Below are 12,535 nucleotides of genomic sequence, written 5' to 3' on the forward strand. Positions count from 1 at the left end.
AAATAAATAAATAAATAAAATGAGTTAAAGGAATACCTTCAGAGAGATAAAGAGGGATATTAGAAATATGAAGCAATAATAAGCTAGAGACAATGGTTATGAAAAACATAGTGATTGAAGTGAACTTAGTGGATAGGTTGACTAACAGATTGCATACCATCAAATACCAAAATAGTAAGGTAGAAATTGCTTGGGGAACTCTCCCAGAAAGTATCTGGAAGCAATAAAGAGATGGGAAACATAGAAGTTAAAAGGTATGCAGAAAACTCTGATAACAAAACCTAACAACATTACAAGAAGAAAGAACTACAGATAAATAAATATCCTTCATAGACATAGATGAAAACTCCTAAGCAAAATATAAGTTAATTGAATCCAATTATGTTGAGATATTATAAAACATTTGAGTTTATTAAAGTTGCAGGATATGAAATCAAAATACAAAACTCAATTTTATTTCTGCAACCTAGCAATGAAAAATCCAAAATGAAATTAAATGAGTAATCCTCATTTAAAATCATATCAAGGCCAGGTGCGGTGGCTCATGCCTGTAATCCCAGCACTCTGAAAAGCTGAGGTGGGCGGATCCCTTGAGCCCAAGAGTTTGAGACCACCCTGGGCAACATGGCAAAACCCCATCTCTACAAAAAAAAATACCAAAAATAAATTTAGCTGGGCATGGTGGCATGCGCCCGTGGTCCCAGCTACGTGGGAGACTGACATGGGAGAATAGCTTGAAACCAGGTCAAGGCTGCAGTGAGCCATGATTGTGCCACTGCACTCCAGCCTGGGTGACAGAGGGAGACCCTGTCTCAATTTAAAGAAAAAGAAAAAATCACATCAAGAATAAAATGCTTAGGAATAAATTTAGCAAAAGATATGTAAAAACTTGTACACTGAAAACTACAAAGCATTGGTAAATCAAGTTAAAGACAATCTAAATAAAAGACAATCTAAATAAATGAATGGCATTCCGTTTTCATGGATAAGACACAATGTTGTTAAGATGACAATCCTCCCCTCACTTATCTATATATTCCACAGAATCCCGATGAAAATCCCAAGTTCTTTTGTAGAAATTGACAAGCTGGCACTAAATATACAGAGATGCAAACAACCAAGAATAGCCAACACAATTTTCAAAAGAAAAGAAAGTTGGACTACTATAAAGTCATAATAAAGTGTGGTATTTGTGTAAGGATAGACATATAGATCAATGAAACAGAATATAAGGTCCAGATATAAATCTTTATCTTTGTGGTCAATTGATTTTTTAAAATATCAAGGCAATTCAAGGATAAAGAATAGGCTTCAACAAACGGTGCTTGGACAATAAGATATCCATATGTAAAAAAAAGAAACTTAAACCATTACCTTGTCCACCTTATGGATGATATCCTTAGTTCTACCACATGTAGACATTTGATCCACAGTTGGTGGAACCCACAGATGTGAAACAATGGATGCAGATGGCAGATTGTAGAACTTGAGCATTCTCAGATCTGTGGTGGTCCTGGAACCAGTCCCCCACAGAAACAGAGGGATGACTCTAGATACAAAAGCCAACTCAAAATGGATCACAGACCTAAATATAAAAGCTAAAACTATAAAACTTCTAGAAAATATAGGAGAAATATCTCTTTGCAACTTTGAGCTAGGCAAAAAGTTATTAGTGTGACACACAAAAAAAATTCATTTAAAAATTGAGAGGCCGGGTGCAGTGGCTCACACCTGTAATCCCAGCACTTTGGGGGCGGGTGAATCACCTGAGGTCAGGAGTTTGCGACCAGCCTGGCCAACATGGTGAAACTCCATCTTTAATAAAAATACAAAAATAATTAGTCAGGTGTGGTGGCACCTGCCTGTAGTCCCAGCTACTCGAGAGGCTGAGGCAGGAGAATCACTTGAACCCAGGAGGTGGAGGTTGCAGTGAGCAGAGATCACGCCATTGCACTCCAGCCTGCGTGACAAGAGTGAGACTCCGTCACAAAATATAAAAATAAAACTTGATAAACTGGATTTAATTGAAGTGCAAATTTTTTGCTCTTTTAAAGACACAACTAAGAAAAGGAAAAGCCAAAAACTGGGAAAAAGTATTTGCAAACCATACAAGGAATTGGTATTAATTATGCATTGCTTTGTATCAACTATCCAGAAATTTGGCAGTTTAAAACAAGAAACATTTATCCCTTCCCACAATTTCTGAGTGTTCGGAATCTGGGTGCAGCTGTTGGCCAGAGCCACAGTCATGTAAAACTGGACTAGGACTACAGAATCTTCCTCCAAATTCACTCACATGCTGCTGACAGGCTGAAATTCCTTGCTGATCGTTGACCAGGGCATTAGTTTACCAAGGCCACTATAATGAACTAGCACAGACTGAGTAACTTAAATTTATTTTCTCACAGTTCTAGACGCTAGAACTCCAAAATAAGTTGTCACCACCAGTCTTGTTTCTGAGGCCTGTCTCGCTGGCATGCAAGTGGCCACCTCACTGTACCACTGTATAGTCTTTTCTCTTTGCAGGCATCTCTCATGTCTCTTTTTGTGTCCAAATTTCCTCCTCTTATAAAGATATCAGTCAGATTGGATTAGGGCCCACCCTAATGGTCTCATTTTAATGAAATCACCTTTAAAGGTTCTATCTCCAAATACACTCACAGTCTGAGGTACTGGCTGTTACGGATTTAACACAGAAATTTGAGGGGACACAATTCAGCCTGTAAGAGCCAGTAACTTCGGCCCACTGCCACATGGGCCTCTTGGTACTCACAACCTGGCAGCTTGCTTCCCCCAGAGTGAATGATCTAGGAAGGAGAACAAAAGAGCAAGAGCCTAAGGCAGAAACCACAGCCTTTTTCCAAACCTAATCTTAGAGGTAACGTATTACTTCTGCTGTATGCTATCAGTAACACAGACCAATCCTGGGATGATGCAGGAGCAGTCTACACATTGGTCTGAACACTGTGGGGGTGGGGGGATCACTGGGGAACATACTGGTGCCTGTCTACCATAAACCTATATGCATAATATATGAATAACTACTATAATTTGATAATAAAAGACGTCAATTAAAAAGGAGCAAAAGATTTGAATAAACATTTCATTAAAGAAAATAAGTGGCCAGTTGAGCATGAAAAGATGTTCAACATCATTAGTCATTAAAGAAGTGTAATTTAATAACATTAACGAAATGTAAATTAAATTCACAACGACATATCACTACACATCTATGATCAAATAACTGATTACTAAGAACTGGCAGGGATGTAGAGAAACAGGAATCCTCAGCCAGTGGGAATGTAAAATGGTATAGCTACTTTGGAAAACAGTTTGGGCATTTCTTTAAAAATTAACATAAATTTATATGGCCCAGCGATTCCACTTCTAGTTATTTACTTACGGGAAATGTAAACACGTCCACACAAATACTTGTATATGAATGTGGAAGCAGAATTATTCGTAATAGCCTAAACTGGAAACAAGGCAAATGCCCACCAACTGGTACATGCATGAAAAAACGTGCCACATTCATACAATGCAATTCATACAATGCAACTCAGCAATATCGGGCATTAGGCACTTTCACCTAATATATTTATGATGTTCTCTGAGAGAATCCTGCAAAATGCTGCAGAATCCTGCAGAATGCCTGCGTCAGGCTGTTACTTAGAAAGAATGGAAACAAAAATTAATGCCCTCTTTCCTACTTGAAACCCATCAGGATTCCCAGTTATCTATTGAGTTTGTGTCCGTCACTGCTAGTTAATTCCCATGCATGATCTCATAATCTTCGCAATGACACTGAGATTTGTATTAATAATACCATGGTCCCTAGTTTATAGCTTTAAGAAACTAAAGCTTGGAAAGGCGTAACATCAGGTGTGTCTATTTTCATACAAGATTGGATTTAATGGTTAACACTGATGAAGGTGGGTTTTCCCATTTCCAGAGTGTAAGGGTTTCGCTTCTCTCCCTCTGCCGGTCTCCTCCACTCTTTACACCGAGTAGGGCGTGCAGGGTGGCCTAGGGTGTGGCCAGGGTGTGGCCCAGGAGGCTTCCCTAGGGCAAGGGTGTAGTGGAAACCAGGCGGGAGACGAGAATACCGCTGGTCAAGACACGCAGTTACGCTCGTTGGCCCAGAGCATCCCGCAGGGCCTCCGCAGAGCCGTAAAGAGTTCTACAAGTCGTGAAGTGTCGAGGCGCAAAAGCGTTGCTTTACGGCGATTCGAGCAGTCGCGTCAAGCTGACTATTCCGGGCTTTTGGCTACTTGGCTCCGCACGTGGGCCGCCGTAGGTATTCCGATCGCTAATTCCTCCTATTGGTGTGCAGCAGCCACATTGAAGGATAGAGTGGCAACAGAGGCCAAGTATTGTGAGTTGATGGAGTTTGCTGCTGAAAATGAAGGGAAGTCTGGAGGAGGTCTCCACAGCGTAGCTGAGGGGGTGCGGCTAAGTCCAGAGCCTGGCAGGGAGGGAGTCAGGGACTTAGCACGGGCGGAGGAGGTCGGCGGCGGAGAGGAGGGGAAAGGGCTGACAGGAATGAAGGAGATAGGGGATGGAGAGAAAGGAAGTGGACAAAGGCCAGAGGAAATACCGATGGACCTAACGGTAGTGAAGCAAGAAATTATGGACTGGCCAGATACAGAAGGCAGATTGGCTGGCCAATGGGTAAAACAGGAGGTGGAGGATAGGCCTGAGGTGAAGGATGAGAACGCAGGCGCATTGGAGGTGAAGCAGGAGACGGATAGTAGTTTAGTGGTAAAAGAGGCGAAGGTGGGTGACCCAGAGGTAAAGGAAGAGAAAGTAAAGGAAGAGGTAATGGACTGGTCAGAAGTGAAGGAAGAGAAGGATAACTCGGAGATAAAACAGGAGGAGAAGTTTGTTGGTCAATACATAAAAGAGGAAGTGATGCATGGAGAGTGTGTAAAAGAAGAGAAGGATTTCCTGAAGAAAGAAACCGTGGATGATACAAAGGTGAAAGAAGAGCCTCCGATAAATCACCCGGTGGGTTGCAAGCGGAAACTGGCCATGTCAAGGTAGGGCATGGGGAATTCCATTTAGGGGAATAAAGCTGTGGAATCCTCATGTCTAGAGTGAAGGAAACCACACTATCAGGAGAAGGTGGAATAATGAAAAATAAGCACAAGTTTGGGTTTCTGGAGTCAGACGGCGTTCGTAGGGGTGGGTTGGGAAGTGGAGGGTGTTGTGGATGACAACACAACAAATTCAGTGAAAATATATGAAGTTGATAGTGTCCATTGGGTAATGGGCAAGTTAGGAAAGTGAAAATTCTGGGGACCAAAAGATCATTTGGAACTGGATCTGGCTTGACTTAATATGCTCTTTACCCGGTATTCCTTTGAGAGAGAATAGAGATGAGAAAGTCTAATAAAACCAACAATGACAACGTAGAGTAAGTTAAAATTAGGCAAAATTACACTTGACCTCAATTATCAAGCTTCTGCATGGGTGCTGTGAATATTTATTGCTTTTGATTTAATTTCCTTAGTGTGTGGATCATGTGACAAAGGAAATAAGAGTAGTCAGATTCTTGGGAATATTACCGTCTAGAACACAGTGGGCTAAATATAAGTAACTGTAGTTTGGTTGTCAGTATCCCAAGAGCATAGAAGAGCAGTTTAGGACAGATGATGGGTTACATGGCATTTATAGATTATTTCGATGCTCATTCTAGATTAGGTGTGGAGTTCAGGAAAAAAGATGCTACTACTACTCTCTAAATTTCACTTGGCCTTATATTCTTTTTCTAGTGTGTGCTTTAAAAATATCTAAACATAGCTCATGGATTGGACTCCTGGATACACACACATACAATCATTACCGCATTTCCAGGAATCACAAGTTAAAATATCAGTGAATAGTCTCATTCCCTGATTAGAGTAAAAAAAGAAGTCAAAAGTGAGATGGGTTTTAAAAATTTTAATACGTTTTCCTGAGTTACATGTCACTAACAACATTGGAAATGTAGTTGTTTTGGGAAGGTTTCATAGAGAAGAATTTTCAAATGATGTTCAACAGCTATCAAATATTTTTTCAGAGTTACTTGTCACTGAGTTTATAAGTTGGGACATTCTAAGTTTATAAATAAATAGAGTTAATATTTGATAATTTAATGTTACATGTGGGCTTTTGCAGGTGTGAAACTTGTGGTACAGAAGAAGCAAAGTACAGATGTCCACGTTGTATGCGATATTCCTGCAGGTATACACGTAATTTCCTACCTTTTAACCTGTATCTGTACCATTCTTACCCTAAAGTATAAAAGTACTTCCCCTTTGTCTTTTCAGTTTGCCCTGTGTAAAGAAACACAAAGCAGAACTGACATGTAATGGAGTTCGAGATAAAACTGCATACGTTTCAATACAACAGTTTACTGAAATGAATCTCCTAAGTGGTAAGCCACTTTATGCATAGCAAATTGAGGCTTTCTGGCCATTGGTGTATGTCATTTGTTTATTCTTCTGTTTTGAAATTTTTAGATTATCGATTTTTGGAAGATGTGGCAAGAACAGCGGACCATATTTCTAGAGATGCTTTCTTGAAAAGACCAATAAGCAATAAACATGTAAGATTTTTTCCTAATTTCTTCCAGTTAGAAGTCCTTCAAATCAATTAGATTCTTTTTTTTTTTTTTAACTTACCAAATAATATATATTAAGTGGCTACCATGATGTAGAGCTGTTCTGATTACTTAAGGATATGGCTGTGACCCAAACAAAGTCTGTCCCCTCGTGGAGTTGTATTTAGTGGGAGATAGAGGAGATGAGTGGAGGAACAAATGTAGTTTCAGATAGAGTTAAGTTCATATAGAAGATAAAGAAGGCTCAAGAGATTAAAGAGAGAATGAAAATGGTCTTTGTTGGGGAGAGATTGTCAGGGTACTATTTTTGATACAGTGGTCAGGAGAAGCTTCTCTAAGAGATGATATGTAAGCAGTGATCTGAATGCTGAGAAAGAAGCTGTCATGTAAACATTTGGAGGAAGATTATTCCAAGTAGGGACAAAAGTAAAAGGAAAGACCTGAGTCAGAAACAAGGATGTCTGGTTTGAGGAATTAAAAGATTGGCAAGGTAACTGAAGCATAGTGAGTGAGGAAGAGAGTATTGAAAATCAAGTTAGAGTAACTGGCTCATTCCTGTAATCCAAACACTTTGGGAGGCTGAGGCCGGAGCATTGCTTAAGCTCAGGAGTTCAAGACCAGCCTGGGCAACATGATGAAAACCTGTCTCCATGAAAAAATACAAAAAGTAGCCAGATGTGGTGGTGTGCCCTTGTAGTCCCATCAACTTGGAAAGCTGAGGAGGGAGGATCACCTGAGCCCAGGAAGGTCAAGGCTGCAGTGAGCCGTGATTGCGCCCCGCACTCCAGCCTGGGCAACAGAGTGAGACTCTGTCTCAAAAGAAAAAAGAAAACTGGTGAGGGTTTCTAATTCTAAGTGCAAATGGAAACCATGGCAGGGTTTTGAACTTAAATTTGCCTTTTGAAAAACCGCTCTTGCTGCTGCGTGAACTTTAGGGGGGCAAGAGTGGAAGACTAGAAGTAGGGAGACAAATTCTGCAGCTCTTCCCACGGTCCTTGTGAGATAATAGTGGCTTGGTTATACTGTTTGAATTATTGCGAAGGGATTAGATTCTGATTTTGAAGGAAGAGCTAACAAGACTTGCTCTTCTAATATACTCAGTTTTCATACTCTTATATTCCTTTTTTAATTCCTTAAATACTATGCAAAATTAAAGTTTACATATTTGGAATTTTTTGGCAACTGGTGTTGTAGAAATTCGTGTATGGTGTGATTAAATCGTATCCTGGAATTGTGTTGATTTTAGTATTGGAGTTGCAGAATTTTAATACCTTTTAAACACCTTGTTTTATTGGTATTATTGGTACAGACATAATTACATCACACATATCTGAAAGAAAATTATTCATATAGCAACTCTTATTTTTCCTCAAACTTAATTAGGCGTAATTAAAATTCTACCTAAAGATAAATTACTTTACAATTTTTTTAATTGTGAAGTATAGCATGTATATTTTCTAAAAATCACAAAATGGAAATACACAGTTTAATGAATAGTTATAAAATGTATAAAATGAATATTCATGTAACTACCACCCCAGTCTAGAATTAGAACATTACTGGCTTCCCAGAAGTTCCATGCCACCCTCTTATGCCCTTCCCTGATCTTTTCTCATTTCTTAATATTTTTTTCTATCTTAGGACTGTACCACAGTATGTGTATGCATTTTTTTTTTATGGATTTTGGATTTTCTGTAAGAATAAAAAACAGTTTAGAAAAAATGCCACTACTTTTGTCTATGAATTATAGTATGCATGTGAACATGTTTTCGTAGGGTTTATACCTGGGAATAGAATTGCTTTGTTGTGTGGTATACATATCTTCAATTTGCCTAAATGTTACCAAAACATTTTCCAAAGTGATTATACTAGTTTACACTCTCACCAATAGTGTATGAATGTACCTGTTGTCATATTCTCACCAGTCCTTAGTTTGGTAAGACTTTAAAAATTTTTGTCAATCTGTTAGCTGTGTAATTTTATTGTGGTTTTAAATGTGCAGTTCTCTAATTCCTGATGAGATTGAACCACGTTTCAAATACTTTATTGGCCATTTGTATTTCCTCTTTTATGCAGTGCCTGTTAAAGTCTTTTGCTCATCTTTTCATTGGTCAGCTTTATTTTTCTTACTGGTTTGTGAGAATTCTTGGTATTTCTTGGATGCTAGTGCAAGTTGGTTTTATGTTGTAAATATCTTCTTCTAGTCTCTGTCTTGTCTTTTCATTCTATAGTGTCTTGTGGTGAATGGATGTTCTTAGTTTTAATGTAGTCAGATTTATCATTTGTTTCCTTTATAGTTAGTAGGTTTATATGTTTATAAAGAAATTCCATCCCTACCATGAAGTTAGGAAGTTATTCTCTCATAATTATTGCCTAAAAGCTTCATACTGTTGTATTTTACACTTATGTCTTTAACTGGAATTGATTTTTGGTATCATGTACAGAGGAGTTCCCATTTAATTTTTCATATGGATAATCCACTTTTCCCAGCACCATTTATTGGAAAGTTCATCCTTTCCCTACTGCTCTGTAGGACCACCTTTGTCATATATCAGCATCCCTATGTGCTTGGGTCATTTTGTGGCCTTGTCTTTTCCATTCTGTTGGCCTACTGGTATATCCTGCACCAATACTATGCTCTGTCAATTACTGTGGTTTTTTACTGAAACTTGTTATCTGATTAAGTCCTCCCACTCCCTTTTTTCTAAAGTATGGCTATTCAGTGCTGTTTTCAAGGCAAAATAATTGCGAATCTAAGCAAGGGATGGCCCATAGCCCTAAATGCTAATGATTTTTTTTTCTTTTTTCCTCTGTTTCAGTGTAACCATACAAGTTTCCTAGCTTGCTCTAAAAGTAGAGATTGTTTCTGGTTCACCCTTACCCTGAAGGTGTATTAGGAGGGTTGGTCACTGCTGTTATAATTATTTATAATAATCACTACCATCACTGAAACCAAAGTCTCTAAATTATAAAATTACATGTAATTTATTAAAACATTTTCTTACTTAGCCGGTGATAGCTGACCCATCCTTTCCCTTGGCTTATGACTTGATTCTGACTTTACATTGCAAATTCTAGATCCCTATTCACTTAACAAAAAACTTGCATTTATATTTTGCCTTTTCTTTGAGTGATCTTTCTTCTTCCTTGACTTAATAAAAATCTGGTATTACTTCCTTCATAATTCTGGAATTGCCCAGTTTAGCTTAATCAACCCAAGTGGTCAGTGTAGTAACACATGTCAGAGCCAGAATGTTCTCATATCCCATTTTGTGCTTCTCACAACAGTGGTTACTTTAAGCTAGGCCTTGTACTAGGCAATGCCATGGCTCTTCCCTTTAGTGAGCTGTCTAGTAATAAAATCAGAGAGATATATATACAGCTAACTGGTAAAACCATCAGTAAAAGAAATCAAGAATTGTGTAGGTAGCCCCTGTGATTGCCAAATGACCTGTGTTTTTGTTTGTTTTAATCTCCATTAAATTCTTCTTTGGCTCATAGAACATATGGGTTAAAAGCACAAGCTCTGGAATTAGACAGACCTGGGTTTGAGTACAGGTTCTGTCTTTCTGGGATAGCTGTATGATTTTGGGGTTTCACTAATTCTTATTGCTGAAATGGAGATGATAATACCTATTCTCATAGTGTCATTGTGAAGATTACATGAGGTTACTGCTTAGAGCTGTTATAACACTTAGGTTCTCAGTAAATCTTAACTATTATTGAACATTGTTTTACTCACTCTTTAAATTTAAGGAATTTAAAAATTAATTTGTCTGTTTGGTTTTGGTTGTTAGATGTACTTTATGAAAAATCGTGCCCGAAGGCAAGGTATTAACTTAAAACTTCTACCCAATGGATTCACCAAGAGGAAGGAGAATTCAACCTTTTTTGATAAGAAGTAAGTTTCTAACTTTTTAGTATATCAGGTGTTCTGATTTGATCAGGATCATTCTTTAAGGTTTGGTTGCTATAGAGCATTGCTACCCCAAATGTGATTCTCTAAACTGTTTGTTATTGGTCCATGACAAGATAATTGTAGCAATTGTATGTCATGTAACTCTAATAAATATCTGGGTGCATACCAGTCACCTAGGCGTCTTGTTAAGTATGCTTGTGATTTTTTAGTAGGCCTAGGTTGGAGTTTGATATTGTGCATTTCTAACAAGCTCCTCAGTGATGCTGATTGTTTGAGAAACATTTTGAGTAGCAGTGCCCTAGAACACTCTCATACAATAGAAATAAACTGTTTCTTTGAGACCTAAGATACTAAGAAAGTATTTCAGGGACTTCCAGGACAAAGCAAGTAAAAGCAGGACTTCTGTACTGTTTAAAGGCAACTCTGCTTTTTTCTTTCTCCACTGGGTTTCCAAATAAGATTTCATTTAAAAGCTGTCAATGAAGAAGGGGCCTTTGAACTCTTGAGTACAGATAATATAACAGAGATTAGTTTGCTGCTGTCTGAAAATGTTGGTTGAAAAGGCCCCAAGAGTACAAAGGAGAACAGGATCCCAAAGTACTTTAAGCCAACTAAATTATCAGATAATACCTTTCAGAAGTCAAGATTTTGCATTTAGAATTTTTAAAAACTTGAGGGAGTCCCTCCCTTTCCAGCCTCTTAGTAACTGTGAGGCCTTGAACAAATCACCTTCCTTTCTCTGGGCCTCAGTTGTATGATATGGGGAGTTGACCCAGGTCAGCTGTACGGTGCCTTTCCAGTTGTACTCTTCCAAAAATTGAAAAGACAAAGCCATCAGAATTATCATTATTCTAGTAAAACTTCTACCTTTTCAAAGCTGTTAACATAATTAGAAGATGGCGTTATCCATTTATTTTATATAAGACGTAAATATTTGTAAAAATGGTTTTTCGTTTTTCCTGGTTACCTTCCAAAAGTAATGCTGAAGCAGGTGGATCCCTTGAGTCCAGGAGTTTGAGACCAGCCTAGGCAACATGGTGAAACCTCATCTCTACTAAAAATACAAAAATTAGCCAGGTGTGGTGGCACCCAGCTGTGGTCCCAGCTATTCAGGAGGCTGAAGTAGGAGCATCCCTTGAGCACAGGAGGCAGAGGTTGCAGTGAGCCAAGACTGCACCACTGCACTCCAGTCTGGGCAACAGAATGAGACCCTGTCTCGAAAAAAAAAAAAGTGAAGTAATGTCTTGCGTTTATCAAATGTGAGGTGATTCTTTTGTGTGTTTTGAAACTGACATATTTAGAAATTGACATAATTTGAAGTTTATGGTAACTGGTTAGAAGTTTATGGTAACTGATTAGTGCCTTCTGAAATACAAAATGTGTTCCTGTTTTATGAAAGAAACCATTCAGAATGATTGTAATCAGAGATTAGTTCTCAGTAATGAAAAGCAGATGGCCTCAAGTATAACATTTTTGTGTCTCTAGATACATGAATGTATGCGGAAAGTTTTTACCAAGAATATTACACTCAGTATATTTTCCAGGTTTAGTATATTTGTGGTTGTTTTGAAACTCCCCGGGTCTCTGCAAATGGCAAATCAGATTCTTCTTGTGTTAGTCTTTTGTTCATAAATTTATAGAGATTTGAGATTGGTTTTCTTAAATTTTTAGTGTTTCCTAGGAGGAGATTAGCAACATAGTATGTAATAATAGGCTTTAGAATTGTTTTCTTAGTCTTTTGCCATCTGCAAAATGGAGCTCATGATAGCTGCCGTATAGAGTTGTGGCCTTTTAGTGTATTCATTCACATAGGCAGTAAGTGGCATGTGGGAAGGAATCAGTTTATAGTAGCTATTGTAAAAATAATACATCTGTATCATTAAAAATTTAAAGGAAAAATATTACCTGTAATTCCACTATCTAGAGTTGGCCACTAATAAAATTTCGTAACATTTCCTTCTAATCATGTTTTCTCTTTTTTTCATGTAATAAAGTAAGACATAATATAAAAT

General features: G+C 38.1%; 1 protein-coding gene across 2 annotated transcripts in view; it reads left to right on the plus strand.

Moving 5' to 3' along the window:
• The first annotated feature begins 4,210 nt into the window (after positions 1-4,210).
• ZNHIT6 (zinc finger, HIT-type containing 6) overlaps positions 4,211-12,535 on the plus strand; it is a 53,596-nt gene continuing 45,271 nt past the window's right edge. The window contains exons 1-6 of one of the 2 annotated variants that reach the window (XM_011982107.1): positions 4,232-4,614; positions 4,732-5,039; positions 6,160-6,225; positions 6,312-6,418; positions 6,504-6,589; positions 10,402-10,505. In XM_011982107.1, the coding sequence (XP_011837497.1) occupies positions 4,384-4,614; positions 4,732-5,039; positions 6,160-6,225; positions 6,312-6,418; positions 6,504-6,589; positions 10,402-10,505 (902 nt within the window). In that variant the 5' untranslated portion in view covers positions 4,232-4,383. Of the gene's footprint in view, positions 5,040-6,159; positions 6,226-6,311; positions 6,419-6,503; positions 6,590-10,401; positions 10,506-12,535 lie in introns of both variants that reach the window. The other variant, XM_011982104.1, reaches the window with a different exon arrangement.

Source organism: Mandrillus leucophaeus, unplaced genomic scaffold (genome assembly GCF_000951045.1).
Source record: "Mandrillus leucophaeus isolate KB7577 unplaced genomic scaffold, Mleu.le_1.0 Scaffold235, whole genome shotgun sequence".
In the NCBI taxonomy this organism is placed as follows: domain Eukaryota; kingdom Metazoa; phylum Chordata; class Mammalia; order Primates; family Cercopithecidae; genus Mandrillus; species Mandrillus leucophaeus.